Source organism: Patagioenas fasciata, chromosome 1 (genome assembly GCF_037038585.1).
Source record: "Patagioenas fasciata isolate bPatFas1 chromosome 1, bPatFas1.hap1, whole genome shotgun sequence".
NCBI lineage: Eukaryota > Metazoa > Chordata > Aves > Columbiformes > Columbidae > Patagioenas > Patagioenas fasciata.
This window is the reverse complement of record NC_092520.1, coordinates 185,810,143-185,829,052: the sequence shown is the minus strand read 5'-3', so window position 1 is coordinate 185,829,052 and position 18,910 is coordinate 185,810,143. Positions and strand designations below refer to the sequence as shown.

At 36.5% G+C, this 18,910-nt stretch overlaps 1 protein-coding gene across 1 annotated transcript in view; it reads left to right on the top strand.

Annotated features, from left to right (window-relative positions):
• The window catches only part of IMMP2L (inner mitochondrial membrane peptidase subunit 2), a 456,167-nt gene that overhangs the window by 302,220 nt on the left and 135,037 nt on the right, over positions 1–18,910 (top strand). Inside the window, exon 4 of the mRNA XM_065860638.2 lies at positions 1,165–1,230. Coding sequence (XP_065716710.1) covers positions 1,165–1,230 — 66 coding nt within the window. The remainder of the gene's footprint in view (positions 1–1,164; positions 1,231–18,910) is intronic.

The window sequence follows — 18,910 nt, the reverse complement described above, 5'->3', positions numbered from 1 at the left end:
GCAAATACTTTTAGTCATGCAGCACTGTGGACAGATTTTTCATCCAGATTCATCTCAGCTTTGCTTTTGAAGGAAATATAATCTAGTGTGCTACCAGCTGACTAGAGATGAGCTCAAAGGTACTGGTCTGTTGTGAGGATGGCACGGCCAATGTTTTTAGGCGTGAAAAATGTAATATAAAGTTCTTGTGACTGCATGTCTAGCAGGCTGTACTTGGAATCTAATATACATAACCCAAGCATCAGCAGAAAATCAAAACCGTTTGTTCCTTCACTGACTTTCTCATATACAATCAGCAAATAAAAATATTTTTTAAATAACCTGAAAACAGTCTATTGAGTTTGTATAGGTAAAGAATGAAGAAAAAAAAAAAGGAGGGGGGGTAAGGTATGTAAAAAATAAAGACATTTTGTGGTGCACATATTTCTACACTAACCTGTCAAAACTATGTGAGAATAACACTTTTAATAGTCCTATCTATTAATGTGCATGCAGGAAGCTGGAATATTCAGAAGAGGCATGCAAGTTTGACTTTGCTTTTTCATAATAGTCTATAATGCGTGATCAGAGTCCACGCAATAAAACACACTTACAGGAAAATAACTTGAAGTGAAAACACGGTGTTGCATTAAGAAGCTTTGGATAAAGCTGAAACTTTCAGATAACTTTACAACTTTTTTAAAGCTTTCAAAATTCCCTAGGCAATGTTTACCTAAATTAGTGATAGATACGAATATAGCATAAGGACTTTTTTTTTTTCCCACACAATGAGTGAATAACGTGAATGTTTAAACATAGTGATGTTAATGTTTGGTGGGGAATTCTGGTTTTAATACATTAATCTATTTGCAAATGTACCATCTTCATTGGTACTGGGACATTCTACATTTAATGTTGAGGAGTGTATTTTTCATGATAAAAGGTATGTTGATTATTGTGGTGTTTGTAAGCAGGTAATTTTTCAGCATCTGCTTTTCAATGATGGTTTGCACTGAGATTACAGTAGCTTCACTTCAGGGTGAAACATAATGATTGATGCTATATCAAGGAGAACAAGGAATCTCCTAATGACTTTAATAGTGTCTATTTCTTTATGGAATTTATTTTCATTTTCTTAAAACAACGGGAACATTACTGATTGTATAACCTTATTCCCTGTCTCAGGTCTCCTAGAAACCCTGAACAGAAGATCATTAAACGAGTGATTGCTCTTGAAGGAGACATTATCAAGTAAGTATTTTAAGCTTTAGTCTCTGAGTCTTTATAGGAATAGTGCAGCTTTTCAGTGGATTTTAAATCAGTATCCTAGACAACGAGAAATTTCTAGTATTTTCTTTCTATCTATTCTTAACAGGGATGTCAGCATTGTACCTGTCTCCTTTTTAATGAGAGGAGAAATGCTACACAAAACTGCTCACTCTCTCATGAAAGGTACATGGGTGAAAATAGTGCTTGTTTCTTAGAATATCTCTGCCACGTATTAAGGCAGGTAATTGTACAACATTTTTTCAATGAGATTATAGGGCTGTGATTTTTCATTTAGAGAGTCCAGCTTCAGTTTCATACTGTGGCTTGCAAATGAAAGTAGGGTTTTATTAGTTTTATATGTTTGCTCTATTGAGTGGTTGGTTTTGGTGTTTGTTTGTTTGTTTGTTTTATTTTAGAGACAAAGAACCCTCACAGATGACTGCCTTCACTGCACTGTGTAGGAATCTGTAGGGAATATGGTGGAACTGATTTGGAATAAATTATTCTATTGAAATAAAACAAACTGTAGCAAGAGTAGACACTGGAGTACTTCAAGACTTGGTTTACTCTGACAGATAGACCTCCTACTGGGGCTAGTTGGAAATAAATTACTAGTAGATGTAAATCAAATGCTTTTGTGGGAGCAGTATTATTTTGATGAAAATGCTTGTTTGAAAGGTTTTCTTTTTCCCAGGTAGAGAATAGAGCTGGCATAGAGCTGGAAGGGTAAATCCCTAGTTTCCCACACTAAGATATGAATGACCCTGGGAGCTCTCAGACAATATGGCAGACTGAGACTCAATTAGTTTAGTAAATGATTCTTGCTCTGGTGTAGTGAATACTTAAGAAGTTCTTGGCAGCTTTAATTCAAATCAAGGATTTGAGTGTGGTATCAATGTGCTCTAATTAATAGCAGCACTGGTGGGTGATTCAGCACTATGGAATACGTCTGTGTCTTTTTTTTTTTTTCTTTTTTCCTCTTGCAGTAGATATAATTTATGTTTTATTGTAAAATTCCAAAATACCGCAGTTGGAGAAATGAAACTAAATTCTGACATTTCAGTTAAAGCAAAATATCTGAAATGACAGACACTAAGAAGATAATTTCATGTCCAAAACCTATGGACATCTACAGCTAAAACTAACTATCACTTTACAGAACTAAAATATAGGAACAGCGTGTTCTACTGACTGATGCCTTTTATAGACTTAGGTCCTTAAGAAGGTCCTTAATGTAGTTGATATTAGTGCTTTAATTCATATAAGTGGTAAGACTGTTAGTCATGATTCAGTATTCCTCATTCATTCCTCTAGCAATATCACAAAGAGACAGCAATATCAGGCAACTTCAAGTGTTACTTTTCACTGTTCTTTATTATTAACATATTTGTCTGAATTTTTGAAACCGAATGTAGTTTCTGATAACACAAAAGACATTTAATAACTTAAATTCCAGCTGTAGGAAAGTAATGATGCTGTACATTCAAATACCTTAATACTCTTGAATTTTCATTACCTTCTGCGGGTGTTCTTGGCCAAGTGGACAAAAGTGAGGGGCATAAGCTGTGAGAGTGTGTGCAGAGTACCAATGAACCTGTAGGTTAGTGACCCACTCATGTGTAAAGAGGGATGTATAATGATCCTAATTTGTCTTTGGTAAAGCAGATTAGATTAATTTCTTGATAGAAATCTGTTTTTTCTGTTTGAACACATGAAAATTGTTGTTCAGCTTTTTGCTTTAACTGTAGAAACTAACTTTTAGCTAAAGAATAAATTATTGGACTATTATAACTTAGTAAGTTTTTATTAAATATTATTGTCCCTTCATTGTGCATGTGCAGGAAATGTAATAATACTTGACACTTTTCATACTTTACTAGGGTAAAGCAAACGCTTAGATAATAAGATAAAACAACAAAGCTGGCAAGATTTTTCTAAAATCTGTATTAGTTTTATAATGATACTGCAAGGATATTTGTGACTGAAGCAGACAACTGGTAAATTAAAGCATGTATAGAAAACATAAACAGAGCATTTCAACTCCTATTTGATGTCTGAAGACAGTCTTTATTACAAACCAAGAAGAACAGGTTTTGATATTTTAAGATTCTATGTGTATATATTTTTATATATTGAATTATTCCTGATCAGCATAATATGATGCTCTGAATGAAACTGAAAGTAAAATGGATCGTGTACAAAAATGTATCTGAAAATACAGGCATCTTCCCTGTTGTTCTTTGGTCTTTGAGGTGGAGTGTATATGTTTGTATGTTAAAACCTCCACTTCTGTAAGCCTTTTGGTGCTCTATTGATCAATCAGGATTCCTTCTTGCTGAGAAATCATGCAGTCTCACTGCAGAGCGGTTGTGTCAGTTCCAGGGTACAGAGAAGTGGGAATCACCAGTCAGGTACGGTGGGGTTCTAGCACTTATGGGCCTCTTTGTGTGTATGATGGTTTTGTGGAGAGGTGATAGTTGTATAGAGAGTTGTGTTGTGTTGGACATTTTATCTGGAATGTCAGTGAAATGTGCAAAGTCCATCTGTTGCTTTGCTAATTTTGTTTGGTGTCGTGTGCCAGAATTAATTAATAAACACTTTCAATGGTGAGTCTTACACTCTTCCATCGTGAAAAAAGGCTTGTGAATAATTGTGAGTTGGAAGGTATTTTCATTTAATGCTCCATGAGATAGGTGATAGACGATGTGGTCTGTGAGTCTGTAGTTATGCTTTCATAGATGAATGAATCATCTTTATTCAATCTATTTGGTGCTGTGTTTTTTTTATGTAATCAATTAAAATAAGTTAGCTAGCACTTTACCATTTGTTAATTACTGAAACTAATGAAAGATCAAATAAATAGACCCATTAGTACTTGATCTCAGGTGTTAGGACTCTACAGCAGAAAAGTCCTGTTTTTCAGTTCTTCGTTTCTGAAAACATTAAACAAGATAAAAATAGTGACATTTTGAAAATATTAATGACTGAGTTCTAGTTTTTGAAAAGAAATGTAGGTGAAAGATCTATAATGAGTCTCTTATGACCTTTCATTTTGTACTTTTCAGGTAGTCAGACATTATGGGCTATATAGTACTTCACCTTCGGAAATATGCTTTGAGAGATTGAAAAATGCTACAAACTCACTGAAAAAATTCTGTCATTTCAGTTTTCTGATTTTGTTTCCAGTGTAGTTCATAGTCTAGGTGAAGTGAGTTTTGTAGTATCTTGTAAATCCTCAGAAGTGAATAGAACAGAATAGAATATTTCAGTTGGAAGGGACCCACAAGGATCATCTAGTCCAACTGCCTGACCACTTCAGGGCTGAACAACAGTTAAAGTATGTTATTAAGGGCACTGTCTAAATGCCTTTTAAACATTGACAGGCTTAGGGCATTGACCACCTCTCTAGGAAGCCCGTTCCAGTGTGTTTGACCACCCTTTCTGTAAAGAAATGCTTCCTGTTGTCCAGTCTAAACCTCCTCTGGTGCAGCTTTGAACCACTCCCACAGGCTCTATCACTGGATATCAGGGAGAAGGGATTGGCACCTCCCTCCACTTCTCCTGCTCAGGCAGCTGTAGAGAACAATGGGGTCACCCCCAGCCTCCTTTTCTCCAAACTAGACAAGCCTAAAGTCCTCAGATGCTCCTCATATGACATGCCTTCCAGCCCTTTCTCCAGCTTTGTTACCTGCGTCTGGTTGCATTCAAGGACTTTCACATCCTTCTTAAATGGTGGGGCCCGGAACTGCACACTGTGCTCCAGGTGGGGCCGCACCAACACTGAATGCAGTGGGATAATCACCTCTTTTGACCGGCTGGTTGTGCTGTGTTTGATGCACCCAGAATGAGTTTTGCCCTCTTGGGTGCCAGAACAAATGTAGTACATGCCACAAACCTATAAAAAAAGATTAATTTGGATAAGCTAGTAGGACTTCCTCCTCAAAAAGATTTGAAAAATAGACAGAAAATTACCATTTAGTCCTTGAGAATGAACCTATAGGTCAGTTTGTATATAGATGATATTGCAAAGTGTATCTCTCATAGATCAGATTTTGTTTTGTCTTCCATGGATTCACAGGAGAATTAACTTTAAGTAGGAAATCGTTACAATGGTTCCTGAAGACTGTTTAAAATGGTAATTCTTGTAAAGGAGGCCTTCTTTTAAAAGTCAATATAATCTAATTTGTTAAAAATTAATGTTAGTATTATAAAACACTTTGAATAACTTGAAATTAAACTTATTAAAACTCATTTATTTTTAATAGTGGAAATTCAAAAATCTATAGTAATCTATCACAGATGACTTTTGGTATGTTTTCAGTAACACAAATAAGGAAGGTTTATGCAAAGTAAAAAATATTAAAATTGGAATTAAACTAGCAACATTTTAAATTAATTCTGTTCAGTAACTTCCTGAACTTATTTGTTTTCCTTCTTTTTGTCACAGTTGCACAGGTCTGCAGGAGCTTGGAATGCCAGTTATATTTCTTTCATTTAATTGTTTGCTTCTCAATACTGTACGTGATTTAAGAATGATGTGTGAGTCCCTACCAAGAGTAATTTTGAAAAGTTTTGTCCAGGGATATTGTTTGGCTCTGTAGGAGTCAGTGTTCTGAGAACCAAGTGCTCCATGCAGGTGTTTGATTGCTTTTTTTTTTTTTTTGCTCAGAAAGTAGGTGGCATCCAGTATCCCTCCACTATGAAAAAAGACAATCAACAAGTTTTCTTACTGTTGGGTTTTTTTGTTTGTTTGTTTGTTTGTTTGTTTTTCACTGAACCAACTCAATTTCATCGGATAGTTGTGGCTGCTGTTTGGTTTCGCTTAGGACTAAGGACAGTTGTCAACAAACCAGCTGTCTTCATACAGACACTCTATGAGTTGAGATGAAATTGTGTTAGATTATACCGAAAAGATACTGCATGCCTCTAGGAAGCAGAATAGGCTTCAGAAAAACTCAGACTTTGCCAGTATTGTGGCACAACAATATCTGTATACAGGGCAACCACCTTGCAGTAATTGCATCCAGACCTTTGCCATTTAATCACACAGAATTAATTTTATGTTCACTAGAGCTGTAGTAAGAGTTCTCTTGTTCCCTCTCCACCCTGACATATACACAAAGACCTCTGGTAACTATTCTGAGGTACTGGTGATGTGCTAAGGTACTGCTTCCAATGGCTCATAGTGAAAATAGCAAAATAGAGTATCAGTAAAAGACATCAAAAGACTAGGAATCACAGTTGAACACAATATACAGGCTATGTTTATGGCTGAATTCCATTTCCTTCTTCCTCAAAGTCCATTGTCTCTGTCCTTGGGCTGTGAGTATAGATCTGTGAGTATCGAGATCCACATTGACAAGAGTGCTAGTGAGATCGACAGAAATGAGAACTGATTGTACTCTACAGAGGCACAGCACTGTCCTCAGAGATTACAAATTTTGGAACATCTTTCCATTTGACTAATTGCAGGCTTCATATTGTTCTTTGTACTTTATGTACCTAAAAGAAGCAGTAGTAGTCAAACTGCCTCTTAGATGAAAAGCTCTATATCTTCCAAAATATTTTTACTTTGTGGCCATGTGTACTAAACGCATAACTCATAGGATTTTGTGCAGTTTATTTTGCGTTACTTATAGTTAGGTAGTGATGGGATTTTTTTCAAGCCAATGAAAGCTTTCGCTGGGTTCCAGGTATACTGCTCTGTCATGACTCTTCAGCATTGATCATATCCTTGCAAGACTCCTAAATAGAGTTTCCATTGATTTTTATTCCATTTCTATATGCAGAGTCCTTGCATGGCTGGACTCCGTTTCTGTAAATGCAAATGTATATTGGTGTAGTGTCTTCAAGCCATGAAAACAATCTGACAAATCAGAGATGAAGATTTTGTGTATCCATAGTGAATTTCTAAGGCTGTGCAGATCTTTAGGCCTGGTGATGAAGGTCTGCAGAGCTGAATTTCTAAAATTTGGTATTCTTCATATCCATTATAAGATTTGGATAAATGTCTTTGCATTAGTTTTTGGTTACCTAATTTTGAGAAAGACGCATGAAGAGATAGAAAGATTAAGGATAGAAAGTTAAATTTCAGGAAAAATATGTACAAGTGTGCTGTCTTTTGTTTTGAGAAAATAAGTGTAAAATAATTTTTCACAAAGGCAAAAAGTAAGAAAATTAAAAAAAAAAGAAAATGCATAGTTTTCCAGACTAATGTTTTACTTTTTTTTTTTCCCCCCCCATATTGGATAGTGTGAGTGTTAATATTAGAGCAGAATTTATTCATTGTTTCATGCAGTAAGGTCTTCATTCCTTTAATATCTGTAACATGTTAAAGACATATTTTCTTCTTAAGATACAGATACCAGCAGTAAAATTGCCAGAAGATTCTGTGTATCATCAATACCATTTCTCTGATATTTCAGTTGGTTTCATTTGTCAAAATTAATTGAAGGAAATAGAGTTACAATGTAGATCCAGTATGACCTCTGGAACTCTTAATATTGAAGGGAAAAAGACAGTGCAATATGGTTCTCTTAGATTGTACAGAATTTGCAGTGTAGGCTTACAGAAGAAAAAAACAAAAAAACAACATATCCTATTACCTCTGAAGTGAGGAGGTTGGATTTGGACAACACTAAGAGACAATAGAAGAGACACCATCAATAACACTAGCTTTCACAGAATTACTATTCAGACTGAAGTACTAAAAATGGAGTATGCAGTTGCAATTGCAAAATGTATTCAGCTACTCTCTATTAGTGTGCATCTGAACCAACACAAATGACAGCTGCATCTACAGGGGGGAGAAAGAAAGATTTTTTATTATTTCTTCATTTTTTCCCCCTTTGTTTAATTAGAGAAGCAACTCTCTAAAATGCAAAAAGCAGCATCTCTTTTAAGATAGCATATCTGTGAACACTGTGCATAACGAGTCTCGGCAGTGTTCAAAGACTATTTTAATCTGCCAGAGTAATAAACAGTGGGGAAGTTTTTTAAATGCTCTGTAGGCAGCTTGGAGTAACATTTCTCATGGCTTTCAATAAATCCCTGTAGTTAGGCAGCCCATGGTTATTGTGAAGTATACACCAGTATACGCAGGAAGTGTAACTGCAGACACTTATTGCCAACATTTGCTGTAGCTGTGTGAAGTACCATTCTGTCTTGTGCTAATACATGTTGCGGAATTAAGAGAAAAGAGGCAGACAAGCATTTTATGTGCTTATCATTGAAAACTACAAGAATGGGGAACAGAAATCTGGGAGAGGAGTTGGGAAGAGCATTGCTGAAGTATTATGGCCTCTCTGGACTATGCTTACATCAGCACCTGACAGCAGGTAGATTCTCCTGTTTCATCCCACTGTTGGTTGGTTGTGAAGTTCTCTGTAGTATGAATATCCACTAGATTTATGGTTACCAGTTTACTTCTGCTGACTGACTTCCATGTGCTGGACACCTAGACCAATGTAAGAATGGATAATGCTACCAATAGGCAGGTCTTTATTTTCTACAAAATTATTTTCTAGGATGTTGAGGCCTTTTGGTAGCTTTCAAAGACAAACATTGTGAACAGGGCTGTGATTCACACAAATGCTGTTTTAGGAAAAGAAAACAAAGCATTGTGTCTTAGACCACACATAGACTTCTGTGTCCAGTTTTGGGCAGGAAAGACATCAATAATCTGGAAGCAGTTCAGCAGAGGGCGCCAAGCCCTGATGCTGTCCTGGGGCTGCAGCACTTGCCCTGTCAGGAGAGGCTCGTGAAATGGGACTCGTTCAGCTGGAGAAGAGGAGGCTTTGAGGTCTCCTAACAGCAAGGCCTCAGTAGCTATGGTGAGGTTAGCAAGAAGATGGAACCAGACATAGTGGTGCAGTGGGCATAACTTGAAATAGATAGAAAATAGATAGATAGAAGAAAAGTTTTCTCCATTATGATGGTCAGGCTGTGGGGTAGTTACCAGAGAAGCTGTGGTCTCCATCTCTGGAGGTGTTTAAGACCCTACTGGATAAAGCCCTCAATAACCTCACTTGATCATGTAGCTAACCCTAGTTTGAGCAGAAGGCTGGACTAGAGACCTCCTGAGGGCCTTTCTATATCCGAGGTATCCTATGATTCTATGATGTTTGATACTAATTTTCAAATGTGTTACATCACATTTAGAAGAATTTATCTTTGTTAGAAGCTTGAACTAATGCAGTGTATTCATCTCATGTAAGAGAGAATGTCTTTTGTAAGCATTTTGATTTAAAGAAACACGTTTTATTTCAATTTCACTGAAAGTTGATTTGCTGCCAAGACATCAGACAGTTAGAAAAGATGCATACGAGTATAATCATCTCAATGGAAAGCTCCATAGGTCACCTTTATGTAGATTTTATAAAAAGTGAACATCAAGTGAATAAAATGCAGTAACATTTAAAAAAATCTAACAGTTAATAAAATGCTTTTATGTATTTTAATTCTCACAAATTATTTCCTTTTTACTTTCTAAGCAAATACATATGGTGGTCTGAAGTTTGGCACTGAAATCCATACTTAAGAATAAGAATAAAGGACGTGCTTAGTAAAAATGGTCTTTGTCCTGACCAATTTAGTACTTCATCTTATCAACATTTAGATGGCTGCTTAAGTGGTTTCTGGATGGAAGTTGAGCTCCATGTCAACTTTGATGCTCATGTATATGTATAGCATTATAAAATTCAATGAGACACAAACAAAGGTGGGGGTAGGAGGGAGGAAATAGTATTAAACCCATTTTATAGAAGAGGAAGTCAGAATGAAAGATGGCGTTGTAGGCTTATGCTCATATAAGTGCGGGGGACAGACATTAACCAAATGCCCTGGATTCCTCATCTCAGAAAATGAGCAATAAGTTCATGTGTGTGCCAGCAGCAGATTTTTCTAGATATACTGGAAGGTAAACAAGGTCCAGAACCCAGTAATTCTGTGCACTTTCTTCTTGTAAATCAGGACAGTTTTTATTAGCTTGAGCAGTATTAGGATCAGGACATTGTTATGTTTGTAAATTAAAGGAAAACATGCTGAAACAGAAGAGTCTTCTCTGAATAACGTGAATAAATCTTACTGGTTATTTCATTTTACAGCAGTGCAAAAGTCCTCTTTCTCTCTCACTTGAATATAGTTAGGGTCCTGAACTCAGCCAGTGATAGTGTGAGAGAGTTGTATCCACTGACCAATAACGAGCAGAAAACTATCTTGTGAACTAGAGTTAGTATGGAGTTATTTCATTATCTGCATCGTTATCCTGGCTTCAGAGTCCCAAATGATGACTATTTTATTTTTTTCCTGAATTCTTTTGTCTCCAAAGCTTTATGAACAAGATTAATTTGCGTCCCCCGCAGCCCCCCTCCATGTGTAGGGGCACAACAGCAGTTGCATCACTTTTGATGCTGTATATCAAGAAAATCATAGCTCGCCTCCAAGTTGTTCTTCCTAAATGCTCATCTTTCCAATGCTTTCACCTGGGCTCCATTTTGGATCTGCTGAATGCAGCTTAAGTGAACACCATGTACTTGGCATTGCACTGAGCTGACGGGGACCACATGTCTACTTACCAGCTCCAGATGAACCACAGTAACTTCTTAAAATGCACCGACACTGCCATTTGTCATTCTCCAAACATACTCCCATAGGATTAGGGTCTCAGCTGGTATGAACCATCTTAGCTCTGTTAAAGGAAATGAGCCAGTTTAGTCTAAACAAAAATCTAGTTAAAATATCTTTTGGGATAAGAACCTATGTAAAGAATACAAAAAATGTCACTTCTTCAAAGATGTATAGCTGATTTTATACATTTTATATTTTTACACTGAGTGGAGTAATGAATACAGAATTCTATGCAGAATGAACTGATGATGCTTTATATATATACTTTTTTTTTAATTTAGAAAAATAGTTTACAGTTTCCCATTTTTTTTGCTTCTTTTCTTCATTAGATTTACAGCTTGATGAAGTTTTTAGTATCAGTGTGCATTTTGTAGTGCTGTTTGTCAGCCATATGCAATAACTGCCTATGTTTTAATTTTAAAATTTTGCAATGATTGTGTTTGCTATTATGTAAAACTTCAAAATACATGTTGGCAAAAATATTAATTGTAAATTGTTCATTTAGAAAGATTGCCTTCATAGTTTTATGCTGAAACTGATCTTGAAAGGAGGGCCTGAATAGTTCACAGTAGCAGAACTAATAAGGTTTTGAAATTGATCACCCCAGTGGTTATGATATTCAAATGAGAATAGGAGGGAAATGACTATTATCTTTTTTCATTATTATAGAAATGGTTATTGTTGACATTCTGCTTCTGTGAAGTAAATTGTGTGATGAAACTGTAGCGTATTTTGGGTATAATGGGTAACAAGTCATTAAGCGAGGTCTCCAGCATCTGTGCATAGGGGAGCCAAAAATATTTTCTGCTTTACTGTAGTCTGTTGGCAGTGATTGCACAAATAATTTCTGCTCACTGACCATTATGCCACAAGCTTTCTAATATGCAGCCAAAAATATATTATGATAAACTGTATGTCATGTATTTGTAGAACTACAGGTATATCCCAGGTAGCATTTCTAATGACTAGGTTTCAATTTTGTATATATAGCAAGAATAAATTAGTATTTAGTCATTTATTATAGCATGAAGGGGAGCAAGTGATAAGTGCTGAAAAAGATTGTGATAGGATTTGCTATAATTGAAAACCACAGCATAGTGCCCTTCTAGTAGAGGTGGGAGTCTAATAAGTGAGGGACCTCTAAAAGAGAGAGAATAGAATAATGGATGAGGAAATCAATGAACAGGTTGAAAACAGGTACGTACCTAAAGAAGAAGGGTGACCTTTAATGGATTTCAGGGGACTGACTGGGTGATTGGCTAAATTAATCACCATTTCACTGCTAGTGCAAGTTTTTGTGCAAAAAACCCCACAAAATTGCCTGCATACAGCATCGTAGAAATGGATGGCATGTATAATTAAAAGTAGCAGTATCATGTGGTTATTTGGGAGTATTATGGAGCATGTCCTGTTCTATTTCTGATATAGTATCTGTAGATACGATCATATTTAAAAGAAGGATTTAGATTTCTAGTAATAAAAGTCATTCTACTGCTTCTAAAGCTTACACAGTAGTTACAACTTTAATTAAACAGGTTTTCAAGAATAGGGAATAGTGACTAAGTTCATAAACCAGACAGATATGCTTTGTAAATGAAGAAGAAAACTAATTAAGCCAAGCATATCCGCATAATATTAATTTTTAAAAACACTTCAAGCATATTTGTAGTAAATCTTGCCACAGCTATTACATATTTCCTAATGAGTTATTCTACAGTTCAGGTTCAGCATCTTTGCTGCCAACACTCCATAGCCAGGTAAAAAATTGTATCCTTAGGCATTATGCTAGTGTTTATTTCAGCGCAATTAACTCTTCGAGCCCAATTTATGAAAAGGGCAAAAATGGCATAAGTAATTTTTAAGTACCATAATATTTTTTCAATCCTGTAAATTTTATTCAGCTGCTGTTAATTGTAGTTTCTTTGCAACAAGAGAGAGGTTAACATGGAGCACTTTCTTGTCTCTATCATGAGTTCTCTCACATAGGGTAGAACAGGGCTAAATTTTGTTGTATGTATATATGTATGGAAGGCAATTAACAGAATTGGGAAACTGCTGCATTTCCTTCCATAGGAAGATGAAATGAGAAACTACGTATTTCACAGAATCACACAGAATGTTAGGGATTGGAAGGGACCTTGAATGATCATCTAGTCCAATCCCCCTGCTGGAGCAAGAACACCTGGATGAGGATACACAGGAAGGCGTCCAGGTGGGTTTTGAATGTCTCCAGAGTAGGAGACTCCACAACCTCCCTGGGTAGCCTGTTCTGTCACCCTTACTAAGAGGAAGTTTCTTCTCAAATTTAAGTGGAACCTTTTGTGTTGCAGTTTGAACCCATTACCCCTTGTCCTACCATTGGTTGTCACTGAGAAGAGCCTGGCTCCATCCTCATGACACTCACCCTTTATGTATCTGTAAACATTAATGAGGTCACCCCTCAGTCTCCTCTTCTCCAAGCTAAAGAGACCCAACTCCCTCAGCCTTTCTTCATAAGGGAGATGCTCCACTCCCTTCGTCATCTTTGTTGCCCTACGCTGGACTCTCTCCAGCAGTTCCCTCTAATTCTTGAACTGAGGGGCCCAGAACTGGACACAATGTTCCAGGTGTTGTCTCACCAGGGCAGAGTAGAGGGGAAGGAGAACCTCTCTTGACCTACTAACCACCCCCCTTCTAATACACCCCAGGATGCCATTGGCCTTCCTGGCCACAAGGGCACAGTGCTGGCTCATGGTCATCCTGCTGTCCACCAGGACCCCCAGGTCCCTTTGCCCTGTGCTGCTGTCTAATAGGTCATTCCCCAACTTATACTGGTACCTAGGGTTGTTCCTACCCAGATGCAAGACTCTACGCTTTCCCTTGTCATATTTCATTAAATTTTTCCCCGCTCAACTCTCCAGCCTGTCCAGGTCTCTTTGGATGGCAGCACAGCCTTCCGGCGTGTCAGCCACTCCTCCCAGCTTCGTGTCATCAGCAAACTTGCTGATATCACACTCTATTCCCTTGTCCAAATCATTGATGAATACATTGAATAATACTGACCCCAGTACTGACCGTTGAGGCACTCCACTAGATACAGGCCTCCAACTAGACTCCGCACCATTGACCATTTACATTGTTAGATTTAGATAGTTAAGTATAAAGCACTTTCCGATGTTTGGCTGCAGTGTTTGTTTGCACTTCTATGTTTCCTCAAATTATTTATCTAAAAAAATCTTCAACATTTTCAGTTATTAGAGAGATATGATAAACCTGTTAGGGTGTTACTTCTTTGGTTGAGTTTCTGTATTTCTCTAAAGCAAGCTTTACTTTCCTGACAGATTACTGAGAGATCACTAATTCTTGTCTTCTTCTGCTGGGAAATATTGATAATGTTTGAACAGGTTCAGTTAGATCAGCTTTAGATATGTTCTTTTGGGATCTCTGCTACATAAAATCTGAAAATTTTTGTCAATTTCTGTAGTAATGACAAATCTCTGAGGACTTTTGACCAAACTGTTTGCTCTGTCAATTCAAATACTCTTCCCCCCCCCCCCCCTTTTTTTTTCCTTGAGAATGTAAAAGTACAGGTCACATCAAATTTTTAATAATTACTTTCCTTCCGGCTGTGACACACAGACTTAAACTGTTCCATCCTTCATGCTTGAGATTACCAAGTCATGGGCAAAAATAGCAGATATGTCACAAATGCTACCTAGATGTCTACTGATTTTTGTAGGATTCTTAAAATCTGGAGTATTCTATGTGTTACTCAAAGGTTGAGCAGTCAAGTTAACTGTGAGGTCCATAGCTGATGTTATACATACTCTTAACGAAAAAAATAACTTTGCTTGAAAATCATTAATAAATAAATAGAGAAGGAGAGTGAGACAAAGAAAGCTACACCAGTGGCCAGCTGGAAAGGAAGAGACTAGGATATCTCCAGGCAAGATTCCTCTTCTATCTTTTTCATCAGTGCCACAGATATTCCCCAGAACACTTCCAACAGTAACTGTACAGTTAGATCAAGACCAACGTGGTCTCCCTGCTGATTTCTCTTACACATTAGTGTTGATGGTGCTGACTGCAACCCACTGATCAGGTGCAGATTTTGCATTCATTTAACTACTTGTGTAATTTGTATGTGTGTATTTCTGGATACTGGTTGTGGACTGTCTAAATGGTAATTATCTGCTAATGTTATCTCCTAAGTTCTACATATTCCTGGCCATACAGTTAAAAACCAAAAGCTACGAAGCAGAAGGCCAGAGAGGAGTGGGAGGGTGACTTAAACATCAGTTATAAGCTGTTCCTGTGAGAAACTCAACATCAGAGACGTATCAAAGTCTTGCAATTCAATGACACAAAGCCATGAGGACAAGAGCATTTGGGAGTACCAGGTAAAAGTATTGCCACAGCAGCCTTGGAGTATATCAGTGAAAGACTACAAAGTCAAAAGCAGACTTCAGTGCTACAAGTGAAAGATTATAGGGCTATAAAAGGAAAGCCTTCAAGCACAGGACAACATCTGTGCCTTTCATTTCTCTGTGGAAAATGTGAATTTTGATGATGATGAACATGAAAAGCCAGACCATTTTGTAGGTAATTCAGGACTCATTATTTAATGTGAAGACTTAAGAATTCTGCATGGACACAACTAACAATTTACAGTAGAAATACCTGTGTCAACAGTTAATCAGCTAGTGAAGTGCAGTGTAGTGTAACTCATCCTATAACCACCTTCTTTTAATTTTTAGGGAATGTTTTAGGAAATTACATTTCTGTTCTCCCCTCTGTCCTCACCTGTCTGTGCTCATGTATCCTTTATACATCTTTGTACCAGTCCTAAAGCCAGTCTGTAAGAACCTCTGCATAAGTAATTGTGTTCTAGTGTATCCTTTGATGTACATAACGGATTTTGAGGTGTCTTTTAGAAATATTTTAAATCTGTATACACTGTCATCTTCATACACAGGCATGTGAAGATAATTTTGAACATGCCAAGATATGTTGGACATATACTCTTTAGCCCACAGTTATCTTTTACCAGAGTTTAAGAAATTTCTGGCAAGTTTCATCTTTTAGCTGCTCTATTCTGTTCTGCTGTACTTAACTGTTAGATGTTGACTTGTTGCCAGAACAAGGACAAGAGATTAGCATATGTTGCTGAAGGGTGTTTTTTTCCTTCTTTTCTTAGTGACTACTTCTTTAGGGTTGAATAAGAATATGAGCAGTTTCCATGTTGTATATTCAGTGCTGAAAGAAAATCACATAATTTGTATTTGAATTTTTTTAATCCAAGGTCTTCTGTAATAAACAATTTAAAGTTGAGTAGGGAATTTTAAGTGTCTTTAGTTTCCAAAGGAAAACTGTAAGTTTTACAGGCTTTATAGATGGGATTCAGTTGCTTAAACATACCTGTCTTGTGGCATTTTAGATGCCCTAGTTATCCTGTCTGGTCTTATGAGCTACAGTTTCAGAAAGGCACAGTACTCTTGAACATTGTGTTATAGCTGCCTGTGTCATGAGGATGTCTCAGTAGACTACCTAAAATAGCACCAGTCACTTATGTGTAGGCACACGAGTCACTCTTCATAACAAATTAGATGGTTCCTGAGAAGCAATTAAAAATATCATGCTGAAGTTTTGGCAAACATCCAGCGACCTTTTGGGGCTTAAATCTTTGAGTCATTTACTGTATAGAAATTGTTCTTTGAATTTTCTTATATGTACATGAAGTTAGCTTAAGGATGGTGTATATCTCTGAAGTGTAAAGAGCAATGAGTGAAAACTGTTTATATTCAAATCATTTTTTTGTCTCCCAAGTATCCTCACTGGGTGATATTTGAAGAATGGTCAATAATAGAAGATTTTCCCTGATGCTAAAGTGTGTGACCAGCGTCTAATGTCATTTTCTTGTAGACATTATTTAACACATGATGCTGGGAGAGCGGCTTTGTTCTGCAAAAGAAATTTATATAGAACACTGACTGTGACAGTTGACAGTAAGGACAGAGAGTCACAAGGCCCTGTTTTTGTTAAATTTATAAACCCTTCTAAATATTTTATGTAGTGTACATGGATTTTAAATTTGGATATAGTGTACATATATAAATACATATATCTACTTATATAAATGTATTTTTCTGTATAAGTGATGTGTACGTGAATGAGAAAAAAACCCTGCCAAATTTGTCAAGAATCAAGAGGTATAAGATGCATTTACTGGGAACAGAACTGAAAAATATATTGACATGAATAATGATTCAGCTATTCAAACCTAGATTTTATGTTGTCACTTTACAGGCAACTGAAGTTTTCAGTCTAAATAAAAATTAAGTGTATAATATATGCTTAAACACACTGACTTTAATTACGAGAAATTCAAAACTTCATTACTCACTGGAGACAAATTCGACTTAGACTAAATAGAACCAGACTGGAGAAATAAACTTCATGTCTCTTGAAACAATGAAAGATTGCTAAGCTAGTGTTCTCAAGTACCTGAAACTCTCCATCTGACAGTTACAGCATCTGGGAATAAATGCAAATTTGAAAACAAATTAAGTTGAAGAACTTGTTTTGTTTTTTTTTTTTTTCCTGTTGAGCTTTGTTTGGTAAAGTTACGAAACAAAGATATTGTCCTGAAGAGGACATTTCTGAAAACAGGATTTGCATCCCTGTAAGTCTGCAGGAAGGATGAAATGGTTCACTTATTCTGAAAATCAGAAATTTGCTCCTGAAATTCAGATTATATTTAACATAGTTATTTTATTTTCATTTTTTACCTCAATTTTAAAGTATTGCACAGATACAAGTGTGATTCACTACAGTAGTTATTTCTAATGTCAGACATGCAAGCATCAGTTGTGATAACTCTGCATGGTTCTGTGCAGAGAGATTGTTGGATAGGTCAGTAGCTGAGAGATAATCAGAATCGTTAGTCATGTTCATTCACTGTCAGTTTTTCACAAACTGTATTTAAATTGGGTATAAAGATCTTATTACTGAATGGAGTCTGTAGTCCCCAGTGGAAGATGCAATACAGTGAGAATCTTGAGTTTCAAAATAAAACCTATGGTTCGAATTGGAGCTTCACAAAAGAAATCATGTTTGCAAAACAGAATGCAAAACTGCATTATCATGAAGCTCTGGCTGGCTGTGCTGTCACCCAGACATTCAGACTGTTGAAAGGAAGAATGTGATTGGTCACCAAAAATTAAAGAAAGCCAAATGTATGTACCAGGAAAATATTGTTAAGGTGAAACTTTTAATGTGTATTAAAGCTAATAAGAATTCCTGAGAACACTGACTGATAGAAAATTAGGAAACCTCTTATTAAGTCCCCAGATTAATAACCTTGTGGTTTATAATTTCTTCCAAGCTTTTTTAATATAAACAATCACACTGATTTTCAATGAACTCGTGATGTAGGGTTTTTTTGTTTGTTGGGTTTGTTTGTTTGTTTTACTTTTGAAACCTTCTGTGGATTTCTAATCACCCAACTGGGATTTTTAATAACAAGTACTCTGACCCACAAAGTTATGAAAGCAAATAAGCTGTCTAGCTTTGCAGAAGATGTTTTCTCCCCATTTCAACAAAGAAATAGTAATGTCTTTCTTTTATATGTTGGTTCTGGAAAACAAAACACCAAATGGAGCTCTTTGAAGCTCTTCAGTGCCGTTGTCCTCAATATCTTCTCTGAAAAGAGTCTCCACAAAACTAAAAATGTGTTTATGCACCGGAGATCATGGAAAACCAGGGAACATAACATTTCTAAGGATATCTTTCAGTGCAGTTAACATAAATATTAACCAAAACCTGATCTAGAATCACTTACATCAATGGAAGTATTTCCATGGTGTTGAGTGAATTGTGTATCAGATTTCTGTGTTATGGCAAGCACTGGAATTTCTGAAGGACACTTGCTGAATAATGACACCTGAATGACACCTGAATAAGAGATGTACCTGGCTGAACTTTCATAGGTTATTTGATCAAGACATGTTAGTACAGATGTGAAAAATCTCACTTTTGTCTTTTAAAAATTATGGCC